The following is a 25,875-nucleotide window of genomic DNA, read 5'->3' on the forward strand; positions in this document are numbered from 1 at the left end:
TTACGCGTGACAACTACACACGTTAGCGGCTTGCCACGACTGCCGTGCTAATAATACGTGATACAGGCCATAATAAAAGAATTGAGACGCCCCTTTCATTCTTTTTCTTTTCTATTGCTTCCATGTGCCTCACGGTGCCGTTGAGGTTTCTAGCGAAACGAGACACAGGTAAAAACTCATAATTTCCTCAGCAGCGGTCATTTTTTGTAAGAATTCAACGTACTCACGACTACTCACGAGTACGCTTGGAGTGATGGCGCCGCCTATCAGCATTCCATGCAACTACACTAAGCGTTGTTTTTTCTCCTTTCTAGGTGGCGCCACGAGTACCGTAGCTTACCGTAGCTTATTCGTATTCGGTTTCACGTGTGCGCTGGTGCTTGTGGCTGCGTTGCTGGCCGTAATATTTATTGCTGAAGTTTGCTGGTAAATATTGGCATCGTTCATTGCAAAGTGGAATAACACAGCGTTTCTGACACCGGAAGGGCCTACTGAGCACTTGCGTGTCTGATAGATTGCCGAGAAACAGGGCTTACGAGTTGGTGCAACTGTGTGGTTCTTTCTGAGGTGACGCCTCTAAAGCCAAGCTAAGCTCCCTTTCAGTTTTGTAATAATATTAGGTCATTCTGTTAATCTGCTGGTTTCCGGATTATATATCAGATGTAGATCGCATTAGTGTTCAAGTTTCTGCGCTGTGTACAAGTTGATTGTACCATCTACGAGCGAAGCAAACGCTTTTGGTCGCAGATCGCCGGGCCGGTGTCACGTTACACTATGCCGGGAAACAACAAGAGAAGTGGGAAGAAGTTGGCGTCCCAAGACCAGCAGAGGGTTCGGGAGCTGCTCGATGAAGTCTTGGACAGTGAGTGCTGCACTGTATCCGTGTAGTGCCGCTTCGGCAATTCATTCGGGCTGCGCGAGATTGCGTTGCGTGTGTCGTACGAATATGCAAATGATCTAGCGTTCTCGCTCCAGGGTGCACAACATTGCCTTCTGGGGATTCGAAGAAGGAGTGGAAGGACTTCTTGGAAGTTCAGAAGTTTCTGCAAGAGGTCCGAGAACTAGAAAAACGTGAGTGTGTGGTGTGTCAGCGCAATGAAGCGTCCCTGAATGCGTCGTTGCGTACTACTTGCCGGCGCGTTGTGTTAGTATGTTGGAGGCATTAGAATTGCCAAGGGCTTTTTTTTTTTTTTAGAATGTGTTGATTTTCGAATTCTGCAACTGCGTATAGTGGCAAAGTCTCATGTTTGTGGAGCGTAATTTAAAAGGTACTGTTTTCATACGGTGCGTTTCAAACAAGTATACAAGAAACGAAAATTAAGTTGTGGTTTCATGGAAACAATTGTTTCTGTTCAGAATCTGTGGCGGTTATTGTAGAAAACAAAACACGATCATGTTCACTTCATTATACTATGGTTCTTGTTCTTGTGTTCTTGCTCTAACCTTTAAGAAATTTCAGTTCAAGGATCCTAACTGTTGCTTTTAATTATTTGGTGGTAGGCTCATCTTTACGTTTTTTTGCGGGGAAGTTATGTGAAAGATGGCACCATTAGGCTGTCATCTTTTTGTTGGCATATAGGGAGAATATGAGGATGACTATGGGAATGTATCAAGGAGACAGAAATATGTCAGATGCTGTATTCAGCTTAGCATTTCATATTCCCGAGTTTTAGTTCCACAATGCTTCATTTATGCTTTGTGCAAAGCTTTTTTGGTAAAAGGTTCTGGGGCATACAACTCGTAAAGACAGGTAGGACCTGTGTATGTCCGAAACTGCAGCCTCTGGACATATGTTTATAATAATGAAAATGACTCAGCCACGAAAGCACACAGCAGGAGTGACCATGCTTTTCGTATCTCCCTCCTAAAACGTCCTTTAGAGCTGTACAGTAGCGAGCTGTGGTGCCATACCATTCAGCAACATAACCGGAATTTTCCCAGAGATAATGCATCACTGTTGCAGTTACCTCTACAATAAAATATTGTTTATATTTGCTGTGCTATAAACTGTGAATGACTTTCAGTTGTAAAATACAAGTCATTCTGTCATCATGCCATTTCTTGGTTCATGTCTTAGAGCAAAAACGGCTGAACTAATTAAAAAGTATAGGGTTGAGCTAGTCTGGAGAATAGGGTTGAGGGTTTAACAGTGTTTGGTGCAATGCTGTTCTCTTTAGGCAGTTTGTGAATAGCATATGCAGCCTTGCATATGCTAAACATGAGCAATTTGCGGGACATTGCACTGTTTGTCACAACCGCACTTTTATTCAGTGTACACAAATAGAGGTGCTGCAATATTGGATTAGATAAAATTGGATGCTGCACCTAGTGGCGCCATCTGGTTTTCAGAGCATGAATCACTTTTGTCAACAAACTGACGCTCCTCTTTAAATTTAGCAGTTGAAGCACCATCACTCTAATAAAAAAAATGCATCGAATTTCTCGCTCATAGGGTATGTCATAGGCCAGATGAGGCAAAACAAAAGTCCCATGCCCCATTTATGCCAGTGAACGCACCGACAAATGCACTAACAATCACGAATTTACTCTGCAGCTAGGGGTCCTTGTACAAAGCACACCGGCATGTTTGAAATTATATTTTAGAGTACTCAGGAGTCACGCTTTCTAAGCTCAAAAAATAGTGTTCGTAATGCAAGCACACAGAAGGGCTTGCTTTAAAATAGTGTTTGGCACATGCGCATTACCAAGCATGCTGTTTTTTAGCATGTGTTTTATCTCTGCGTACGTCTCCTACACCATACTAAAACGGCCTTTTTATTCAGTTAACACAAACAGTGAATTAAAGAAAAATACTAGCACAAAACCTACCTCCTTCTCTCTGAATATTCCATGAGAAGCAATAAATTTATGTCTTAAATCAAAGATAAACTATGTGCTGTTAATGAATTCAATTTTTACCTCATATAATCACCCTTCTATTCTTATGATCTGACTTTTTCACTTTGGGGATTGGGTTATCTTGGTTTTGGCAATTTATGTATTGTTGTTAAGTTTAAAAAAAAGATATTTTATCATTTTTATTTCTGCCTTTGTCTTGTTTCTTCGAATCATAATCATGATTCTTAGCAAATCCGAGGCTCTTTTTGCTTTTTGTGATTTTTGGTTGCTGTTGATAGTGTATTGTTGAAGGTGCTAAAGTACTCCAGATCATAGTGCATAGCTGAAGGTGCAAAAATACTCCTGAAAGCATTTTGTTTTTCATGTTATTTTTCATGTTTTCATGTCAGAGGCAGTTCTAATTCAAAAAAAAATTTCTAATCAAGTTTGAATTTGTGTCATCCTTGCTGCATTTCCCTGCTTCCTAATTTTTGACACAAACCATTTTGTACTTGTCCGTATTTTCAGCCCTAGTGCCAGAGTTGCCGAAGCGAGCAAACAAGTGGCCTGCTTTCCTCAAGTGGTGCTCTGAGAATGGTGCATATCTTGGCAATGTGACTATAAAAGACCTACCTGATGGTGACTATGGCTTGGTTGCTGAAGAAAACATTGAGGTGATGGGAACCTCTCACTTGTATTTGCAGGAATTAAATGTGGCAACAGCAAAGCACTCTTGTCTATCGTGGGCAAAAAATGTCAACTTCGACCCATATTTTGAATTAGGCTAATTGTAGTGTAGGGTATGCTGGTCGATGGTAATTTACATGAATCTTGCTCTCAAAGAGGTCCTAGCTGTATTTCGGAAGATGCGTACTGTTTGGAAGTGCGAAATATATGGACATGAAAAATGCACCTGTTCACTTACCGATGTTTATGAGAACACGAAAACTGTCAAAAGTAACTAAAATATGAAAGAGAGCTGCAGAAGTGAGGAAATGCAGAAAATGAAAGCACTACAAACGTGGCTGCACAGTAAATTATGAGAAACACTTTTTGCCCTGTTACAGTTCTGTTATGTATAGAATTCAGTCATTGTGCAGTATTAGTTACATGTGGCAAACTGGCCAGTGTTTTAACGTTAGGCTGAATGAGCATGAGAACGCATTTGCAAAGGTCATATATGTTCCTCTATTTCAGCACACTGTCATTTTAACAGTCATTCTGGGGCTTTCGAGTTTTTGATGAAAATGCTGCCATTTTTAAGCATGGAATAGTTGAAGCATATTATATCGCTAATTTAGTAGTTGACAGGAATGTGAGCTGCGGTTTCATCTGTCTTGCAATATCTGATGTGAATTTTTTCTTGGCATCTTGTACATTAGGTGAAAAACTTTTTTTCTATTTTAGTTTTGTTGTTTTTTGTTGTGTATTTCCTCACTTCTGTGGCTGCCATTTCAGGTTTCAGTTTTGTTCCTTTTGTTTTGGTGTCGCAGTAAGCAGTCGTAAGACTGTTTTTTTCTGTGTATACTTTTGTATTTTTCATGTCCTTGTATTTCACGCTTCCAAGAAAAATGACTTTATACCAACTTGCCCAGATTTCATTTTTAACTTGGGAGCATATTTAGCCATGGTGGCATGCACTGCGCTTGTCCCGTGCTTGTGTTCTTCTGTTATGTGTTGTTTTAGCGCAATATAACATGGCTTATGTAGGCGATCACCAACTAGCCCGACAACAGCTCTTGTTAAAGCACTGGTAAGAGTTAAAGCACATGTATTTTCTCCATATTTCAAATGGCAATGTTGAATGCAATTAATGTTGCATGTTTGCTAGTTATTTTCTTATCGGTATTGATTTCGAATCAGTGCAATATTGTTAGTGGTACTGCTTTGCTTTGCATGACCTGATGTGTGTTATTAATCTTGCAGGAGAACAGCCAGTTCCTCGGTATACCCATGAAACTTGTGATGACTACCGTTGCTGCTAGAAAGTCAAAACTTGGCCCTCTGTTAAGAGACGACCCCATCATGAAGAGCATGTCTAATGTGGCTCTGGCCATCTTCCTCATCCTAGAGCTTTCTCTTGGAGAATCATCTTTCTGGCACCCTTACATATGTATCCTTTTTTTGTGTGGGTTTTTTGTTGAGTTGCAAAACACGTCTACATCCTCGTTATATGGCTGATATACACTTTGTCTTCGTTCTGAATATATGGCTGGATGCATGTGCTGTGTTCTGAATAATAAGCCTGGCCTGGGCATGAAAATGTGCACTTAATTTTTGTTTATTCTCTTTTTATTTCCATCTGAAATACTGTAAGAAATCGTGCCTGCCCTTTGCCTCGTACATAGCTGAAGAGAAAGTGGTAATAGATTTGTGCATGACATTCCTTAACAGTAGCATGCAGCTGTTCTTCCAGAATCGTTCAACACTGTGCTCTATTTCAGCATAGAAGAGCTTGAGCTTCTTTCTGGATCAACTGTTCTTGGTAGGTTTTGAACAGCGCGCTGAAGGTTGGATGTTATTATTGCATGTTTCCATGAAAAAGAGATGAAAGAAAATGTGAACTTACTCATATGAGTGAAAACGTGGTTGCAAAGAATGGACACGTGTCTCTCAGTGCTAATGGTTCTTATAATGGGCTCTCTATATTTCCCATACCTTAGATCTGTAACCGAGCTACAAGAATTGAAATTTTTATTTTTGATGCTACATTAATGTTTTCTGCAAAAAATTTAGGATTTACTTCACGGATGTCTATTCTTTCATTACAGATGAAGCCTTGAAATTGCACAGGAGTATTGCCAGGCAGTATGCATACTTTCACAAAATTTTCAGGGTGAGTTGCTTGACTGACTCACTTTTTATTACGTCTAACCTTTTGAATGCTGTTATGTGCTGCTCAACAGACATGCGTGTCAATGCACTTTTTGTTTGTGACTCGGTGCAACGTTGAAGCCATTACAAAACTTCAAAACGGGGGAAGGTATTTGTGGGGGGATAGTATTTCACGTGGGTAACATTAAATATTGAGAGGCGCCGTGTTTCTGTTAGTCTGTGCGTACTTACTCGATACGCCTGTTCACACCCCTCGGATTAAATAAAAATGCAGCTCAGGTTGGTGTCTGAGAGCCTTTTTAGCAGCTCATAAATATTAGAAGACAGCGTGAGTGGGCTACTTCTTACAAGTTTTTATTTTGTGACAGACACACCCACTTGCAAAGAGTCTTCCTTTCAAAGACTACTTCACATATGATCTGTACAGGTAAGTCAAAAGTTCCACTTTTTCAAATGGTTGTGCTGTTCCATAGTAATACACTGCAAAGTCAGCACCATATGATGTGAGCAAAGTATAGGTTGTGCAAGTAGCAGCTCCTTTGAGCTCTCAGGTAACTTGAAGGGTAATGTTTGTAGGGAAACTGGGCTATCATTTCTGCAAAACAATCTGCGTGTTCTAGTTACATTTGCAGAAAATATACACAGGTCTTATGACTTCACTACGCATCCAACACTGACTGTGGCTTGATGCTGCAAGGATGCCTGTGTCTGCAGCAAGTGCAAAAATAGTAATAAAAGTGATGCTCACGCATTCACAGACTGGGCATTCATTGGGGGCATTGAATAACTGTGCTTGGGTAGTCAACTTTCTATTCTTGGGTGTTGTCATTGGCTGTGATACTCGATATATCACAGCCCACGAGCTTGTCACATGTGAAAACAATTGTTTTTACTTCTGAAAACTACTACAGAATTAAATTTGCTGTCCTTACTTGTGCAGAAATACTGGCAGCTCCCATTCCTTTTCACTAGTCCTGTGTGAATTGCGGTTTTTTGGTTCAAAGTGAATTAGAAGCGAGTAGTAATTTTCTTAGAAAAATTTCGAATCGAAATTTTCGAATACATCTTGCCCACAAAAGATTTAATGTCACGGTAGGCATTTTCAGAAAGAAATTTTTTGAACACACAAGTTTCCTACATGAAAAAAAAAATTGCTTTGAAGCTTTGTCCACTTTCTGCAAAAATTGCTTACATCTGCTGATCTTGATTGCGATCGCATCGCTGCGCAGCTGTTTCTTCTAAGCCGTGACTTCGTGGACAGCTGCAAGGCGTGGACCGTGCGCCTGCGCACCCAACGCTACCCGGCGTCAAACATTAGAATCATGCGTTTCATGCTATCTCTTTGTGCTCGCGCCATCGCTGGTTAGCGAATTTCACGCTGAGGGGAGCGGCAGTCAGCTCAGACTCGACCCCAGGAAGCAAAGCGAGCCACGCGCCCCCCAATTGATGCGAGCCGCCGTGCCGGTTCCGTCACGTGCATCCGCTTGTATCGCGGGCGCAGTCACGTGAAAGTAAAGATCCGGGCGCCGCACTGGCGCCTGCTCGCGTCTGCTGCCGCGCGCATGCGCAGATTGGCTCCGCGCCGTACGTGTGGGCGTGCAGGCAATGTGTCCATGGAGTACGGGGTTTGTCTACGTGCGCGCCGCGGTGCCATCCCGGAGGAGGCAAGTTTAACCAAAACCGAATACTTCAAGATCTCGAATCCCAAACCTTCGGACCGAATCAAATGTCAAAATTCTTTAGTATTCGACAGAATATTCGAAATTATCGAATATTCGCGTAGGCCTACAAGTTTTCACTGCTGCAAAAATAATTAGCAAAATTTGCAAGAAAAAGCACACTCGATCTTTTTCAGTTTGAACGCAGATTTTGTGTCCTGTATCATGCTGTGTACTAAGAGGTCCATTTGCTGCTTTTAAGCATGGAAGTATTCCCTAACACCCCTGGCAAAGCAGCCTTTTTGGCAGCAGCGTATGCCCAGTGACTGACATTGCAGACGTGCCATGAGATCGCTTAGGCCTCGTCACTGTCGCGTCGCGTACAACTCCTCGCGCGAAGGAAGATAGTAGACTAGGAGCACGAATTAATGCCTTCACAGCCGCCGCGGTGGGTCAGCGGCTATGGTGCTCGGCTGCTGACCCGAAAGACGCGGGTTCGATCCCGGCCGCGGCGGCTGGAATTTCTTTGGAGGAGAAATTCTAGAGGCCCGTGTACTGTGCGATGTCAGTGCACGTTAAAGAACCCCAGGTGGTCGAAATTTCCGGAGCCCTTCACTACGGCGTCTCGCATAGCCTCAGTCGCTTTGGGACGTTAAACCCCATAAACCAACCTAATGCCTTCACACACTGCAGTCACTATCGTCCGAAACACACATGGACACTGCGGCTTCTGCGGCGCATTTTTTTTTGTATCAACTGTGCATTTCGGTTAGATTTAGGCGCCAGCAGCGATCACGCAATCGAACTTCTACCGAATGGTCCTTGCCTCACGGTCTCCTTTTCCCTGCGAGCCGCCATCTTGACCATGTTCTTCATCACCCGGATGTTCTTGTGCGTAGTCTGGTATTTCTTGCGGCGTTCGCGACGCTGACGACAGCGGCACACTACGAGGACCACAGCGAAGAAGGCAACGGCTGCGACGATCATAGCGGCGCACATGACCAGTGTCATAATGGTAGACGCGGACAGTGCCGTGGCTGCGGGACTGGTCTCCTCGACTCCCTTGGTGGTGTCATTGGTCGCCAGCGTCCTGTTCGAGTTTGGCTCCGCCTCTGTGGACAGGAGTGTTGGGGGATTTTGGCGAATGTGTGCCTCCGAACCGCTCGCGTCTATGCCGGTCTTGCCGTGGTCTCTGCCCTGACTCCTGTTTGTCTCTGGCGCCGAGGGCGTGTCTTGATGACGTGGTACGAGACCCCCGGCGTCCACGAAGTAGACATGGAAAGGTGGGTGCAGTGCCTTGGCGAGGGCGGGGCGACCTGGTTGATGTCCTGGTCGGAATTCGCTCGGCGGTAGTGGAGGAGGGGGAAACGGAGCAGCCTCCGAAATGCCGGGGTCGTGTCCTGCAGAGAACGGTTTCGCCATGATTACGAAATGTGAAACATTGAACCATTGGGCCGGATTAATGCGGTCATCCTACCTGAATAGCAAGATGGAGGCTGTAACACGAGTCAGAACAAGAGCGCGCGGGTAAAAGCGACTGAAAACTTGACGCGGTTTACTGCATCGGAGCAAATTTTTTGGAGCTATAGAACAAGAAAGAGGCACGTAGATGGAAAAAAAGGAGCTGAAGTCGATTTGAAAGGTGAAGCGACCAAGCGAAGTATACTGTTCACATTTAAGGAGTACAGACGCCCGACTTATGGGTGCGTGTTTTCTTCTTTGTAATAAGGCGTACGACATTATTATACACGGATTACCACGGGGCATCCTCCTACGGCTGCTAAATAATTTAAAATCGAATTTCTTGTGCTGTTTCGGTTTCGGTTTCAACCGCCGAACGATAGCGGTGACGTCAGATAGAGGTAATGGGTCAAGTGATGCATGAAAAACTGCAATATAATCGGTGCTTCCGATTATCTTGTCATTCCGTCTCTTGGGGAAGGCTGGCTTCAGCACTGAAGTGAATTAAAACTCTGAAGCAGCGATTATATCGCAGTTTTTCATGCCTCGCGTGCCCTATAACCTCTCTGTGACGTAACAGCCATCGTTAGGCTGTTGAAACCGAAACATCATGAAAGAAAAATTCTATTATGAATTACTGAGCGGCCGTAGGCGAATACCACATGGTGATTCGTGCATAGTAGTGTCTTCCGCATCACTGTAAAGAAAACATGCCACCGAAATTAGGTGTCTATGCTCCTTTAACCCAATATGTGTGCCCCACATGTGGGGCATTGTTTCTTCGCTCTAATTCGGAGTTTTTATTTTTTTCATAAAAGGTCGCGCCTCTAAGGTTTCTTTCTGCAAGCCTTGCGCTGCGCGCGTTTTGTTTTGCCTCGTGTTGATCGCTGTGACATCGAAGCACTGATGCAGTGGAAAGAGTAGGGGTCCCATGAAGCAGTGGGAGCAATGAGCACATTTGACCGCATCAACCGCATTGTCATTCCGCAACAAAAACAAAAGTTGTGCGTATTGTTACGAGAAAACACTCGTTGGGAGACATAGCATTGGAGTTTATGTTAAATGTTTTACCATAAGCAATATTCGGAGCGCATTTGTGTAGGGTCTTGCATACGGACGTCTGAAAACCTGTTGAGAAAACATTTTTTTTCTAAGAAAAAGGAAATTTTTGAAACTCTTAAGTGAAGTAACTATTCTGGACTGAGAAATATTTCAATTGTCATTTCTTGAAGTTCAGGCATATATGGGTTAGCTTGAAAAGCGATTAAGCGCTGAGAGGCAGCGGTACTGCTGGACATAAAACGAAACGACTGATGCCCCTCAAAGGCCTTCCTTCCATGGTGGTATCGACCGATTTTCATGAACACTTGGTTATTTCGATTGAACCGTGGTTATTCCCCTTTAGTGTCGCGTTAGCTAGTCCAAGGGGATTAACCGCGGCGTCATGAGAATCGGTCGACGCCAGTGGCTGGAGGGTCTGCTTTGAGGAGCACCTACCGCTTCATTCTTGAATTGTAGCCGACTATAGCAACTTGTTCGTGCGGTGCAGTGATTAAAAACTAAGGTGGCTCTTTTTTAGCGCGGAGTTGACCTCGCTAAGACGACAAATTTAAATATCCTTGAATCTTGTAGCAAGCATATGTGCGAAGGGAGTTCGAAGTTTAACATAATCTAAGCAGATTTTCAGCTGAGCTCAAAGTCGTTTTCTTGTGCCAGCTGTTGTACGAAAGGTCTAGCATTGAAAGCTTCATTGATTTTGCTTGTTGTGGAAGGCGCTTTATGGGGGTTTAACGTCCCAAAGCGACTCAGGCTATGCGAGACGACGTAGTGGAGGGCTCCGGAAATTTCTTCCACCTAGGATTCTTTAACGTGCACTGACATCGCACAGTACACGGGACTCTAGAGTTTAGCCTGCGTAGAAATTCAACCGCCGCGGCCGGGATCGAACCCGCGTCTTCCGGGTCAGCAGCCGAACACTATAACCACCGCGGTGTGTCAGCGGTTATGGTTATGGTGTGGAAGACAAGTTTGCAACACAATTTAGAAAATCGTTGCCGAGCTTCGGAATACGAACCGTGCGGAGGTTGCCGTGTGGTGCTGCTGGTTTGGGTACTCGTCTTGGGGTACAGGTGCACAACGAGGTTACGTCCTGTGTAAGAATGCATGGGTCCTCCAGTGGGCGAAGGCTTGGTTGTCTCAGTAGATTGACTGACCATTGCACCAGTTAGAGCCGTTAAGAAGCACGCCGTGCCCGCCAGCGTCTGCCGCGCTGTCCTGGACTTCATACTTCCTGTAGTGTCCCCGGGTGCTTGCTGCCAGCGAGGTGTTGGATGGCTTCTTGGATCGCTTGGCGGCTGCGTTCCCCTGCCCCAGTTGTTCGCAACTGCCGCCTCTGAGATAGTGGGGCAAAAGAAGGCAGCACTCCCTTGAGATAAGGAGGCGATTTTATGTGCACTCGTTCGCTCATTTTATCCCCGCCACTGCGATAGGATGCACCGTACCAATGTGGCACTAGTGGCAAAGAACTTCACGCGTCTGTACGTCTCTCGTGGATTTATTCTTGGCACGTTCGATGGGCAATGAAAAGCACGGCTGCTTTAGGGTTCATTGCTTAAGCAATTTAATTTCTGTACTTTCTGAAGTTGTGAACATTAATTGCGAAAGCGTGTCCCTTAACCCTGTGGTACAGAATGTAAAAATGTAAGTTTTCACTTCTGCTCGCTGAACTGCATAAATTTTAGCCTACTTGAAGAAACGGCCTAACAGGAAGTTTGTCCTAGGTGAGAAGGCTAAGCCAGTTTCCTTTTAGCCGCCGCGGTGGCTCAGTGGTTATAGCCCGAAAGACGCGGGTTCGATCCCGGCCGTGGCGGTCGAATTTTGATGGAGGCGAAATTCTAGAGGCCCGTGTACTGTGCGATGTCAGTGCCCGTTAAAGAACCCCACGTGGTCGAAATTTCCGGAGCTCTTCACTACGGTTTTCATCATAGCCTGAGTCGCTTTTGGACGTTGAACCCTCATGAACCATAAACTAAGGCAGTTTCCCGCCTGACGAGGCCATCCGACACCTTTGAGAGCAGTGGCAACTATGGACTGTTGCGTCGGTTAGAGAAAATTGAAAAAAATTCTTTCGGCCTAACCGCTCGTTTCTTCGGGCTCAGATTTCGCACAGAGGTGCCATTTGGAGGTCAGTTTTGTCGGAGTACTTAGCTGATTCGGTCAAGAATAATCGGAAATCTCCATCGTCTGCGACTACGGCGAATCCAACAGAAGGTGAACCCAGCATACGCGTTGCCTTGCGACTGTGTGCAGAATTAACTTGCAGAAAACCAAAATAATGTTCAACACTCTCACAGGAGAACAGCAGTTCACAATTGGTAGCGAGGTGCTGGAAGTGGTAAGGGAATACGTCTACTTAGGGCAGGTAAGGACCGCTGATCCGGATGCCGAGAGGGAAATAAATAGAAGAACAAGAAGAGGGTAGAGCGCATTTCGCAGGTTCTCTCAGATCATGAATGACAGTTCAGTGATATCCTGGATCATGAGAGGGAAATAACTGGAAGAATAAGAATCAGGTGGAGCGGATATGGCAGGTTCTCTGAGGTCATGTATGGCAGTTTAGCAATATTCCTCAAGAGAGAAGTATACAGCAGCTGTGTCTTACCGGTACTCACCTAGGGAGCAGAAACGTGGAGGCTAACAAAAAGGGTTCAGCTTAAGTTAAGGACAACGCAGCGAGCTATGGAAAGGAAAATGATAGGTGTAACGTTAAGAGATCGGAAGAAGGCAGAGTGGGTGAAGGAACAAACGAGGGTTAATGACGCCCTAATCGAAATCAAGAGAATTGGGCTTGGGCAGCGAAGGCAAGATAACCGCTGGTCCTTAATGGTAATGGAGTGGATTCCAAGAGAAGGCAAGCATAGCAGGAGGCGGTAGAAAGATTGGCGGATGAGATTAAGTTTGCGGTAATACGATGGTCGCAGCTGGAAAGGGGTAGGGCTAATTAGAGAGGCATGGGAGAGACCTTTGCCCTGCAGTAGGCGTAGTCAGGATGATGATGATAACGACTGTATGCTAATGCTTCGTTTGGTTTGGTTTATTGGGGTTTAACGTCCCGAAGCAACTCAGGCTATGAGGGACGCCGTAGTGAAAGGCTCCGGAAATTTCGACCACCTGGGGTTCTTTAACGTGCACTGACATCGCACAGCACACGGGCCTCTAGAATTTCGCCTTCATCGAAATTCAGCCGCCGCGGCCGGGATCGAACCCGCGTCTTTCGGGTCAGCAGCCGAGCGCCGTAACCATTGAGCTACCGCGGCGGGGCGTATGCTAATACGTAGGTGTGGCATCAGAAAGCAAGAGAAAAGATTGAAAACAAAAATAAAAAGGCAGCAAAAATAGCAATGCTTTTCCATTCAAAGCACGTCAGTAGCCAAGTGCCGTTCGTAATTTCTGTTGCCTGTACCACCAGACGTTAACGTCACGAATCTGCTATTGCGTTTGGCATAGCTGACATAAAAGAAAACTCAGTGACGTATACGTTATCACTTAAGGATCACGTGACATTTTTTACCACTGTGAGGGAAGGAGGAACTTCTAACTTTAGCACTTGGTGATTGAGAATGGGGTGAGACCCACGCGATGTGCGGGTCTCCGGTTAAAGTGACAGCGGTACTTCGCGCCCTCTGTGGGGGAGAATTACTCCTGTCACGGTCGCTGGTTCGCTACCCGAGAAACGTTTAAGGTAAGGCAGTTTTCGTAGTCCGTCCAACTTGGACGCTGTGGTGCGAACGTCGAGACTGACTGGCGTGACGTCCGCGCCCAGCGACCTTCGCTGTCGCCAATTCTACGCTTATCCCGTAGTGTGAGCACGTTTTGATGGCGTCCCATTGTACCGCCGACCTCGCAGACATATCTTTATGGCGCGTATACTTTGTATGTGTGTTGGCCACTTAATGCCGTTTTTATATCGTTCGTACAGCAGAGTTGTAGATACGCAGGCGACACACGCTGTGGCATGCAGCAGATATGCTTGCGCTGCACTTTCGACTGCAGCGTGCCATTTTTAGACGTCTGCCTTCGTGGATGTATTCAAGGTGTTGCGAATTCCGCGGCGTTGTTAGCCGGGTCTCTGTAGCGTTGTACAAAACGCATACGGAGTAGTGATGCAAAACTATCGGAAAATTGACTATCGATAGTATCGATAGCTTTTTTGAAACTATCGATAGTGCTACTATCGATAGACTATCGATAGTATTATCGATATTCTATCGATAGTCTACTATCGATAGTAATACTATCGATAGTGTTGCAATCGATAGTATTACTAGCGATAGTTTCGCTATCGATAGCAAGACTATCGATAGTGAAACTGTCGATGGTAAGATTATTGCTCGTAACAACATTGATATTATGCATTTGTTGGCCAGCACTAAAACCAAAACATTTGCGATACCTGATTGGTTTCACGGTCTCATGAGGCTTAACGTCCCAAAGACTCAAGCTATGAGGGATGCCGCAATGGAGGTCTCCGGGCAAATTTCGACCAGCTGTGGTTCTTTAACGTGCAGTGGGACAGTTCGGAAAAATACCTGGAACTGCATCTGATGAATGAACAGCACAAGTTGTACTGGCTTATACAACAGTATCGTGCACTGCAGACGTCGTCTTGCTGACGTAACCGCTGCAGAAAGGCTTTTTGCACATATGCTTCGCAACTGGGACATTCGCACGCCAACATTTTATCCAGCAACTTTACGTAGGGAACGTCTGCAGAGCTCAGTGATGCGTAGGCCGCAAAAACGGGCGAGTCCTGTCAGTTACTCATACCATCACCTCCATACCACACACTCAGGAAGCCAAGTTTAGGATGCAGTGGGTAAGCGTGGTTGATTTCATAAAATCGATAGTACTATATATAACAAGTAGTATCGACACGGCTATCGATGGTACTATCAACAGAACTATCGATAGTACTAACTATCGATAGCGCGCTATCGATAGTACTATCGATCGTCAGAAAGACTATCGATAGTTCGATGGTGACTGAACTATCGATAGTACTATCGATAATTTTGCATCACTAATACGGAGCCGCCGTGAACGACTGTGTACGAGCCTAGCTCCACTGTGAGCCAGTGGTGTCGCGTTTGAGACGTCCAAGAAGGCAGGGCATCGCGGCTTGCTACTTTACTGACGCTCGGTAAAATATTGCAAGAATGATTGATGAATAACCAGTGACAGAGCGACCCATGGGGCTTTGGCTTTTCTAACGGGAGGCTGAAGAGATAACGCAGTGATGCGTACATGCGTACAGATCCAGTTGCAGAGAAAACGCCAAGCGCGGATACAAGTGAACTGTTACTTTTTGGGGAATTCGATGCTAGAACCGTTAGTCCCCCAAAAGAGCGGCCGTTACTCCCTTGGTGACCAGCTGCTTAGAGACAGCAGCCTCGGCTTGTCTCTTCTCATTGACAAATTGTTTTTCACGGGGGCCAGGTGGAGCTGTTAGTCCCATCCTGCTCGGTTTTGGCTCAGAGTGTGCAGCTGGGATTCACGCGAGATGTTCCGTGCATGGTGGTATATAGCGTGGTTGTCCTGGCATAGGCTTCGCTGCTTGTCGCCGTCTCCTTCCGGGCGCGCTTAAGGCCGAAATACATGAAGCGTTTTTTATACGGCATGAAGAGTTTTTTTATACGGCGTTTTTCTCGACGCCTGCCGTCGAGAAAAAAATTACCGACGATTACGTTACTTCCTAATGCGAAATTTGAGCGCAGCAAATAAGCTGTTCCACCTTTTCGATAGATTGAGGCAAAGAAATCGAGCAACACATGTATGCGCTATCACAGAATTTTTTTTTTAGCAGACGGAGGACTTCCATCGGTCGTCTCGCTCATGGCTCAGAAAGAACTGGCAGATAATTTCGCAGTGGCGAACGGCAGCGGCAATTTCGGCTCGGGCGGTGCACATACACAGATCCGCCGCCACCGATCTGGCTCTCTGATTGCCACCGCACAGGGCGAACGGCAGCGGCAATTTCGGCTCGGGCGGTGCACTTATACAGATCCGCCGCCACCGATCTGGCTCTCTGATTGCCACCGCACAGGGGTTGCATTGGAGGAGGAGCGAAGAAAGGAATTAAGTTCGAGCCGGCGCTTTGACAACCGGAGACTCGCAGGAAGAGGGGGGCGGCGTGTACACCCAGCGGCAAACGATGGGGGCAGAAGCGCGCGCAGCAAGCGGACAACACGATAAAGGGAGGAGGGAAGAGATAGCAGCGACTGACTGATGCCGCTGACGCCGATAGTGAGTCAACCCCAGCTGCGGATGAAAGGGGGGCGGAGCTGGTTACGAGGCCGACGACGACGCGAAACCCAGGAACGGACGCCAAAGAGCTGCGCTCTAAAACGCCCGCCGCCGCCGCCGATCTGGACCCGCCAGATATTGACGCGCGGCATCCGGTCAGACCGGAAGTGGCCTCTGCCTGCCGCCGCCAACATGGCCGCCATGGCCGACGAGCTACGCAGTGGTTTTGGCGCGGAAACAAGAGCGTCCGCAGAACTTTTTCCAGGGGGACACCCGATGTCCGGGGATGGGGGCGGCGGTAGGTTAGCACCAAAAAGGAACTAGTGCATAAATAATATCCGTAATTCCTGGGGGGGGGGGGGGCAACCGCCCCCCTTGCCCCCCCCCCCCCCTTCCGGACGCTCATGCACGGAAATGTTATTGTCGTGAAAATAAATGCATCATCAGACATGAAATGTCGCTTTTTTTGGAGAGCTAGGCCAAATCTTAGATCGCAATGCCTGCATTACCTTCCTGAAGCGAATGTGTCGAAGAAAACCGCAACCGATCGTGTCCGCAGCTGAGCGGGCGTCGAAAGGTACGGGTCGGCATGCATTCGAGCATTGAAATTCTTATAGATACTTACGCACGCGTGCTAAAATTCGTGCAGTGGTGTCGAAGTAAACACTTTCGTAATTTTAACAGAAGGGTCAGCGCCGCTGCTCTCACAGACATCCTTGATCAGTGGTGTTTGCCACTTGTTGATCACATTTGCTTTCGCATCGAGGGATACGCGCCGCCGCTTCTACGCTCCGTGTATCTCCAGCCGGGCGTCGCGCCGCAGCGTCGTTTCATGCCGCGCGAGTATCGTCAAAAAAAACGTCGCATGTTTCTGTTTGGGTGAGGGCGTGGGGGCTTTTAATTAGTTTCGTTGGGCCGTTAACACTAAGCGCCGTTCGTCGACTCTGAATTTTTAACCACCGTGCGTTTTGATTCGCTCCCGTTTGCGATGACTGCACGTGCAACGCTGGTCGGGAAGTTTCCGCGACGAACAATGTGGGTTTCAAATTTTGTCGGGCACAGCACGCTCCGAATTATTAGGCACTAGACAACTTAAGCATACCGTGTACCGTGCTACCGTTACCGTAGTACTGTAGTCGTCAGTGCGCATGCGCAGATCGCCACGGCGGCGCCAGGTACCCGGCAGATGCGCGCGCGCCCGCAGCATCGGGACCAATCAGCGTGGACGTAGCGGCGGTGGGCGGAATACCGGTATTCCGGTAACGCTTAACGGTACACGATATGGTAATGGTGTATACTTTTAGCGCACCGTTACTGTGTTACCGTTGCCGTTACCGCAGTACCGGGAGCCCGCCCGCCTTCAGAGCGCATGCGCAGGTTGCCTGGAGGCCGCCAGATGTCGCCAGGTACCTGGCAGCTGCGCACGCGTCTCGTATCGGGACCAATCAGCAGCGCGTGCTCACCGGCGGTGGGCGGGCTCCCGGTACTCCGGTAACGGTACCAGAGTACCGGGAGCCCGCCCGCAGCCAATGCGCATGCGCAAATTGCCTAGACGGCGCCAGATGGCGCCAGGTACCCGGCAGCTGCGCGTGTGCCTGCAGCATCGGGACCAATCAGCGGCGGTGGGCGGGCTCCCGGTACTCCGGTAACGGTAACACGGTATGCTAAAGATGTCTATTTCGGGCGTTGCGCGCGGGAATCTCTGTAGTAGAGAACACGAGTGCGTGCGCACATAACTTTCGTGTGCAGGCGATGCAGACACAAGTCAACAGGAGAGCTAGTCGTTCTGCCCGATCAATTACGCGGAGTCACTCAGTGGCGGCTTCTGGTGCCCCTGCGCCCTGTTACCCAGGTTGTCTCCAAAGTGCCGAGCTCTCAGGTACAGCGATATCGAGAAGGTAAAGCTCAATGCCCACACATATTTATCACATCCCATTGCATGCTCGCTTGTAAATTTTTTTTTTTCATGTCAGGTGGTACTGCCTTCAAGATGCAGAACTGGATGCCGGGCGTTACATTTTTATCTGGTTCCGTTGTTTTGAGTTGCGACGTCACTGTGTTGCGGTTTCACACTTATCTTCCTTACTATATCATGCACAGGTGGGCCGTGTCGGCAGTGATGACTCGGCAGAATGCCGTGCCTTGGACGGAGTCTGATGGACCTGGCGGAGACGACGCCGAAGTCGATGGGACTGCCGCCGTGACGGCTCTCGTTCCTTTGTGGGACATGTGCAACCACAGCGACGGAAAGGTACGGGATGAGTCAACTCAAGCACTCACACTCGCACTGACACAGTCACACAATCGGAAGTGTTCTGATGCAAGGACACAAGGAGAAAGTCAAATTTCTTGCGGCTGTCCTGTTAATGCAACGTTTGTTTGGCCTCCAATTTGGATTCCTTTGGTATAAGTATTTTTTTTACGCATTATCATTACGATGCCCACTGTCGCAAAAAGTTGAGACATTCGCAACGGCATGTGAAGCCTTGGTGGAGATGAGGCAAAGTGAAGAGAGGACAAGTTGGTGGGAGGTGATTGTGACGAAAGGGAAATCACTGTCGCCACTTGAATCAAGGGTGAGAAAAGTGGAGAGGGAGCACGGGGTGGCACATTGTGTTGCTGGATTCGATCAGGCGAGTGGAGACGGGGTAGGGCGTCTCTCAAGATCACGGCAGGTGAACACAATTGCTAACGCATGCTTTGGCATAAATCACGTTGATCATCTTTGACTTTTTTTTAGCGTGAAAGTACTACGTCACTAGCAAACTACCAATCCTGAAAAAGCTGATGGGTCTCTGAAGCATCGCCCTTTGAGATGAAACGACTTAGAAAAGGTATGGCTAGGGGGAAGGTCACGGGGTACTAAATTTTGAAAAAAATTGTCCTGGAGAATAATGTTTTATGGTAAAAGCCTTGCCAGGCCCATTAGGTGAAATTCCATTGGCAACCGTTGTTGAGGCCGAGACAGTCCCAAAAAGATGGCGTTGCAACAGCTGTTGTCTATCCACCAAAGTGGCAAGTTTGATGTCGGCATGTAGAAGAAATACCAGGAGCAGCCATCTCTCCCTCTTCACGGAATCGCCTCCGAGGCACCAGCTTCTCCCATGGCATTACTGGCAAACCTTCATGTGACGCCATTTTTAACGACTGCACTCGTACCAATTTGTGATGCAGCTGTTTGTCATGCAGCATTCCAGGTGGCGCCGTACAATTTGCCGATGCATATAGATTTCATGTGCTAGTCAAATTGGAGGCTAGCCTGCAACAGGGCTTTGAATCAAAGACATGTGCACCTTCAGTTCTATGCCTTTCCCGGACTTTTTACCTCTTCCCTTAAGGAGCCGTTGAAGTGTCCATGGAGACATGAGACAGTTACTGCGCCATTTCCTTTTCTCAAAAAGCAATTTTCATATCAAAATTGTGAGGCAACCATGCGTCTTGCAGCATTCCAGGTGGGGTCGTACGAGTCCTCATTGCACATAGCATACATCCGCTAGTCAAGTTTGTCAGTTTGCTAGTTAAGTGGATGCAGCATTCGTGGAATCAGCATTTGGAGGCGTGTCTTTGTTCCATTTTTCAGTGCGCAACCTACATCAAGGTCAAACAGTCACGATGACACACTAATGCTTTCGCAATCACAGCATGTAAGCTGTCTTGAGTGCCCCCTGAATTTTCGTTTTCTCAGGTGCTGACGGACTACGACTCGTCTGCAAGCATGGTTCGCTGCTATGCCATGCAGGACTTCCAGAAAGGAGAAGAGGTAGGACTGTTGGATGTCCTACCTACCGTGGAAGCTCAATATTCCCGTGGTTTCTGTTTTCCCTGCTCGTTCCAGGTGACCATCTTTTATGGTAAACGGACCAACGCGGAGTTCTTCATTCACAACGGTTTTGTCTTTGAGAACAACCGGCATGACGCCGTCGACATCAAGCTCGGTGAGGTGTCTTCTTTTGCCCAATCTCTGCAAGACCTCTTTGCCTGTTGTATTGTTATGACAGCAGTTAAGCATTTGCCCTTTTGGAGCGCTTGCTTGTAACTGTCTAGGATATCCTTTTGTGACATCTGGCTCATGTGACCTGCTGTCGTATAGTGTTTGCGATGCTAACACCCTCACTCTTTTGAGATCCTTTAAAAAAATGCAGAGAAAAAAGCCAAGAAGCTGTCATGTTTGTTACTTCTGTTACTTGTGGGTGACATCGGTGACAACTTTTGCACATTTTACATTAGTCCATCTTTACCAAGTTTCTTGATAGCCAGGGTGCTTTGATGTAACTTTAAGTGTCCGAGATAACGCTGTGATAGGCTGGTTACAGCAAAGCAGATTTCCATGTATTGTTGGCGTCTTAGCTGTTGGCGCCTCCCATGTCTAAAGTTGACAGCTGGTGATGCCCCACGTAGCTTTCCTTCTGGAGTCTAATAAGTATCCTTATTTTGTAATGCATAAATCAGGGAGAAAGGACAGGCGAGCTTTGTGCTGAGAGGGCCTTTGCTGGTGTGTGTCAAAGTGGACTGGAGTTGTCAGACCACTTAGTACAGTGTATATCCCGACAGGGATGGGCACAATCGAACGGTTGGCACCCGTGATGTTGTTAGCCATGTTCCCGCGTATGGGCTTTGGAGGTCTGTCATTCGCACATTCACTTCAATTTGTTGTGATTTTGCTTCTGCAGGCGTGAGTAAGAAGGATCCGCTTTTTGCCGTCAAGGCCAAGCTCTGTGAAGACCACGACCTCTCGCTGTACGTATGTACTGTCCGAGACAACTGAACAGCCCTCCCAGTCGAAAATAACCGCAGGGATGGTGCTAAGTGTCACAAAATTTTTTTTCTGCTTATGTGCTGAGAGCATTTTCTGTCATATGGTGTATCCTGTGTCGCCGCGAAAGAGCCAGTACAGCGGGGCTCACATATGGGACGATATTGCACTGCAATCTTGTACTGCGATTTGCACTGCGAACTTGCACTGCGAGCTTGCACTGTGAACTTGCACTGCGAGCTTGCACTGTGAACTTGCACTGCGAGCTTGTACTGTGAAATTGCACTGTGAGCTTGCACTGTGAACTTGCTCTGTGAACTTGCTCAGCGGCATGCCAGCGTACTACCGCCGGGCTGAACAACATGTGATGAAAAAGGGCGTTACCTACATGGTGACAGAAGCCCTTTAATGGCGACGCGCTCTGAATCGGGGCCCTCCGTTCAGAGTGAACTCGTCTTTGTAGTGCATTCTAACGCAATAACGTTAAGTGTCCGGTGTCCCAAAAAAGGCTGTGTTGTCGGGACGGTGGCTCAGTGGTAAGGCGCTCGTCTACCGAGCCGGAGTACCCGGTGTGTCTTGACACCACCTCTTGGTGCTTGATACACTTCTCCTTCGCTTTGTTGCAGAAGCGGGACATTCGCACTCATGGCTCGAGATCGTCCTGTGACCGAGGACCTCTCAACCTTTCTCAGAATCCTTGTCTTCAGAGATGGTAAGATATTATTTGCTGTAGAACACGCCATGTCGTAAAGTATGTCTCTTATTTCGTAATTGAGGAATCAGCCTCATCATTCTCATCGCAAGCGACATGGTCTTTGCGGTTCTCTGACGCAGCCTCCCAAGCGACAACACTCAACACCGAGCACATCCTGAGTTCGAGCGACGAAAACGCCCGAGTGGCACTCACCTTTCTTATCGTGCGCATTCAGCTTCTGTTGGGGGCGTTCCCCAAGAGCGACGAGGTGAGTATAGCATCATTCGATATCACGCTTTACCGTGAAAGTGGCTTGTCCTTTACTCTCTGCAGACTCCTTCTTTATTCGAGACAGCTGTGTAGAATTGCCTCTGGAGGCGCATTAAAAACCCTGAAGAGAGCCTGACAGCAATCACAGCAAAACACGATCTCTAACATATGGTTTCACATCATTCAGACATAATACATGCATGAAAATAAAGCCAGCTACAACAATTAATGCCTATTTACAGTGTCTAGTTCTCAGGAAGGGACATAAGACAGGAATGGTAGAATATACCAGCAAACAAAATAACTGTTAAACATGTATTAACATTAATGAGATGCACAGTGTAGAAGACTGGCATCAAAGTTTAGGCTGAGGGAGCAAATTCTAAGCCTGAAATTCACGAATTAATATTGCCTTGACTTTGTAAGCCATAAGTTATGTGTGATCGGGACGTAGCTATTGCATTTTGACGTAGTTCGTATGGAGACTGCTTAACGGAGTATTTTATTTGCTAGTTCTAGGATAGCAATCGCACTTACCCTTGTTAACCCGGCTTTACTGTCCATGGCAATTGTTTGACTGTTTATGTGATATAAGTTATGTTGATGTTGTATGTTAATGTTTATAAGTTGCAATAGGTCAACAAATAAGATTATGGCACATTTAGTTTGGTTTTATATGTTTAAGGGGGGACACTGGTCTTAGACCTATTTTCCTTACTTGTAGTCCAATCCTAATGAAACTGTACCACCTTGCTCAGTTTTTTATACTGATTTCAGCAATGAAATTACCTTTCACATAAATTAGTCGGTTCCCAAGATAATTAGTTTTAATTAGCCATTCATTAGTACCTCGGTGGAAAAAAAACTTCAATAAAAAAACATTTTTAATCCATGGCTACATGGTATGGTGATTAAAGAGTGCAATGATCAAAACCATTTTTACTTATTACCCTCATTAGTAATTTTACAGCACTTGGAATATCAACGTTCAAGGTGTGAATGTAATGAATCGATAAACTTTGTGAAATTATAAATTTATGAAGTGTGATTGAACAAATCTGCTTCAATTATTGCACACACTGTGCCTTCAGCTTCCCTTAGCAAACAATATGACATGTCTATCTGTCCTAGATGTTGAGATATCGACATACTAAGACAGCCAGATGTCCAAAATTTTCATGCCATTAAATTGTCTGCTCCTGCATAAATTCAGCCCACACGATGATCTGAATTTAATATTTATGGTCAGAATGCTGGTTTCTTAAAGGAAAAAATTGGTACGGTTGGAAAATAATAGCTGCAGATGCCACAAATCTCATTTTTTGAAAATCGATTTTTTGGTCATTTTTTGGTCTCAAAGACCAGTGTCCCCCCTTAACTTCCCAAAGCAACTCGGGCTATGGGGACGCCGTAGTGGAGGTCTGCACATCATTTCGACCACCTGGGGTTCTTTAACACGCACTGACATCGCACAGTACACAACAGTCAAGAGTTCGATCCCCCGTGCAGCGGTCATTTATATTTGAGCACAGTCCTTGACATCCATGTACTACGCGATGTCAGTGCACATTAAATAACCCTAAGTGGTTGGAATTTTCTGGAGCCCTCTACTATGGCATTTCTTATAGCCTGAGTTGCTTTGGGACGTGAACTCCATAAACAAACCAATTTGTGCGTTACAGGTATAATTTATTTTAGTGTGTTACTTGTGCACAATAGAAAACTTAGGGAAATTTCCTTGAAATTACAAAGTGTACTGTACCTTCACTTATATTTTATGGCATGATTTCAGCATGTAAAATGAGTGAAGAAGAACCAGTGTAGTAGCCCAATTCTGAGTGGAGATGTGTCGAATTCCTGCTGTCACACTGCCTGCCTACAACGTGGCTTGTAGCGACAGATTTTGGGCAGCCAAGGTGGCTCCCAATGTCCCAAATTTATAAGCAAATTCTAAGGTCAATTACAATACTCCCTAATGCGAAATTTAATCGCAGCTTTGGCCACTTCGCCGGCGCAAATAACAGGGTCCTCTCAGTGGCAGCACTTAGGTTCTGATTTGGCAGCGCACACCTCTGTATTCTGGCGTCAGCAGTGCAGAGCTTCTCCTCGGGCAGCTCGTTTAGCAGCAGCGGCAGACAAAGCATTTCCATGGCTGCGTCGCTCATTTTTCAGAAAGAACTAGACTTTTGTATTGCATTATACATATAAGCAGACCATTTTGCACTAGGAAGGTAATGCTGTGAGTGACATGGCCAATGGGGACAATCTGTTGCGTGCAGCACATTTCACAGCACCGCCTGTCAACGGAGCGGAGCGTAGCGCGACTGTGAGGATGCTGCACATGGATGCACATGGGTGCATGCCGCCGCAGACCATCCTCTATCCGCGCATGCAGTGGTGATGGACGATGGCGCCATCTATGAGCTTGTGGCGGTACTCTCGTTCACTCGATTACACCGACAGCGGCGATGGCGACGCAGCTCAACCCACGAACGGGCGTTTCAGAGCTGCGCTCTAATAAAATATGAATGACATGTTTCATTACGTTTCTTTTAACCACGTTAGTATGCAGTCCCACACGGCGGAATAAGCAGAATAGTTAACCATACCCTAATGGTCATCGAAACTCCCCTGGACGTCCCGTGGACACCCAAAACGTCCGCAGCACATCCAGGGGAGTTTTATCGTGCATTGGAATGACATTTTGTACACGACTGGTTTCAAGAATGTTTCTTATTGACTTTTCTTGGCTTTGCGATGCAGGAGTATGAGAGCATTGTCAAAGATGGCACCTCGAACGCTCGACTCAAGATGGCGGCCAGGCTGAGGTTGCTAGAACGCAAGATCCTTGCCTCGATTCTCGAAACCCTCGACAGCCATTACGAGCGACAGCAGCAGGCCCAGTCTTAGCCTGCTCACTCTTAACATTGTTTCTCCACTGTGTGCACAAGCCAGCCGCATGGAGTTGTGTGGGTGTGTTATTGCGTGTATGATGCGATTTCATCGTAGCCTGTGGACGTTGGCTTCGAGCCAGCTTCTGCACCATCTTGAAACTGCTCGAAGTTAGAGCTGTTATTTGTATACTTGAATAAAAAGTTTTTGGACAGACATCTGCGAGTACTGATGCTAGTAGCTGCCGCTGCACAAGCCTTCTTCCAAGAACTCTCCATCAGCACAACACAGTATGCCCATCCACTTCGTGTATCATTACACCGCAGATCTGAACTAGGGAGTACAAATGTAACTTACAAAGGAATGATGGCCTGCTGGTTTGTGTAAATGATTTGTACCATTCACTGCCGCATGACAAGTTCTTTTCATGCATAGAAGGTTGTATTGTCCCGCAAGGCGTGGCATTCCAAAATGAGACGGGCCTTTCCACATGAAAATTTTTAGAACGAATACATTTAACGTCTGCTTTTGCTACCTGGGAAGATGAAATGTTACCTGCAGAAACAAGGGACACATAAATGCACCTATGTTAAGCGATCTACTATTGGCACAAAAGGACAGGAAGCTCGAAATCATAAGAATCAAAGGTTGTTCAGTGCTTTCGTTTCGTAGACGATTTTCTTGTCCTGAAAGACACCAAAGCTAATAAATCCAAAATAGTTAGGCCACTTATCCATACCATGTAAGAAAATTGCCTTCATCAGGTCAAATTAACCAGTGAGTGCCCTCAGGACAACGGGATCAGGTTCCTGAACCTCAAATTCTGATTTATGCCTAATGGTACATGTAATGCGAAGGCAAGATAACTGCTGGCCCTTAAGGGTAACGGAGTGGATTCTAAAGAAGCAAGCGTAGTGGGGGACAGGAGAAATTTAAGTGGTCGGATGAGATTGATAGGTTTGCGGGGATACGGTGACCGTAGCTGGCAAAGCACAGGTTGAAGACACATGGGAGAGGCCTTTGCCCTGCAGAGAGCGTAGTCAGGCTGGTGATGATGACAGCATGTTGGCCTTACGAACGTCGTTACTGAACCATTGCTTCCGTTAGCGTCATTTCATTCTGAACTTAAGACGCGCCCGCGACCAAGTCGTGCTGTAATAATGCACTTAAAA

The 25,875-nt window shown here is 46.6% G+C and overlaps 2 protein-coding genes across 3 annotated transcripts in view; one reads left to right on the plus strand and one right to left on the minus strand.

The window, feature by feature from the left end:
• The window catches only part of LOC149330450 (uncharacterized), a 57,033-nt gene extending 45,863 nt beyond the window's left edge, over window positions 1-11,170 (minus strand). Inside the window, exons 1-2 of one of the 2 annotated variants that reach the window (XM_089561041.1) lie at window positions 10,867-11,170; window positions 6,007-8,731 (exon numbers count right to left, since the gene is read on the minus strand). In XM_089561041.1, coding sequence (XP_089417167.1) covers window positions 8,124-8,731; window positions 10,867-11,077 — 819 coding nt within the window. In that variant the 5' untranslated portion in view covers window positions 11,078-11,170 and the 3' untranslated portion in view covers window positions 6,007-8,123. Of the gene's footprint in view, window positions 1-6,006; window positions 8,732-10,866 lie in introns of those variants that run through there. The other variant, XM_089561043.1, reaches the window with a different exon arrangement.
• Window positions 331-24,921, plus strand: Setd3 (SET domain containing 3). Its single transcript, XM_089561021.1, has 15 exons — window positions 331-426; window positions 748-862; window positions 976-1,071; window positions 3,367-3,512; window positions 4,765-4,951; window positions 5,243-5,323; window positions 5,610-5,674; window positions 6,042-6,100; window positions 18,195-18,345; window positions 19,780-19,854; window positions 19,930-20,029; window positions 20,765-20,831; window positions 21,474-21,559; window positions 21,682-21,809; window positions 24,575-24,921. The coding sequence occupies exons 2-15, from the start codon at window positions 775-777 to the stop codon at window positions 24,719-24,721; spliced, it is 1,476 nt and encodes a 491-aa protein (XP_089417147.1). The 5' UTR covers window positions 331-426; window positions 748-774; the 3' UTR covers window positions 24,722-24,921.
• Window positions 24,922-25,875: the final 954 nt, after the last annotated feature.

The sequence above is a fragment of the Amblyomma mixtum genome, chromosome 9, assembly GCF_055824585.1.
Source record: "Amblyomma mixtum isolate Tamu chromosome 9, ASM5582458v1, whole genome shotgun sequence".
NCBI classification, from domain to species: domain Eukaryota; kingdom Metazoa; phylum Arthropoda; class Arachnida; order Ixodida; family Ixodidae; genus Amblyomma; species Amblyomma mixtum.

Coding starts and splice junctions, on each gene's coding strand:
- Setd3 (XM_089561021.1), top strand. CDS start 775: ATGCCGGGAAACAACAAGAGAAGTGGGAAGAAGTTGGCGTCCCAAGAC. Junction 6,101..18,194: donor TTCACATATGATCTGTACAG/GTAAGTCAAAAG, acceptor TATCATGCACAG/GTGGGCCGTGTCGGCAGTGA. Junction 19,855..19,929: donor ACTTCCAGAAAGGAGAAGAG/GTAGGACTGTTG, acceptor TGCTCGTTCCAG/GTGACCATCTTTTATGGTAA.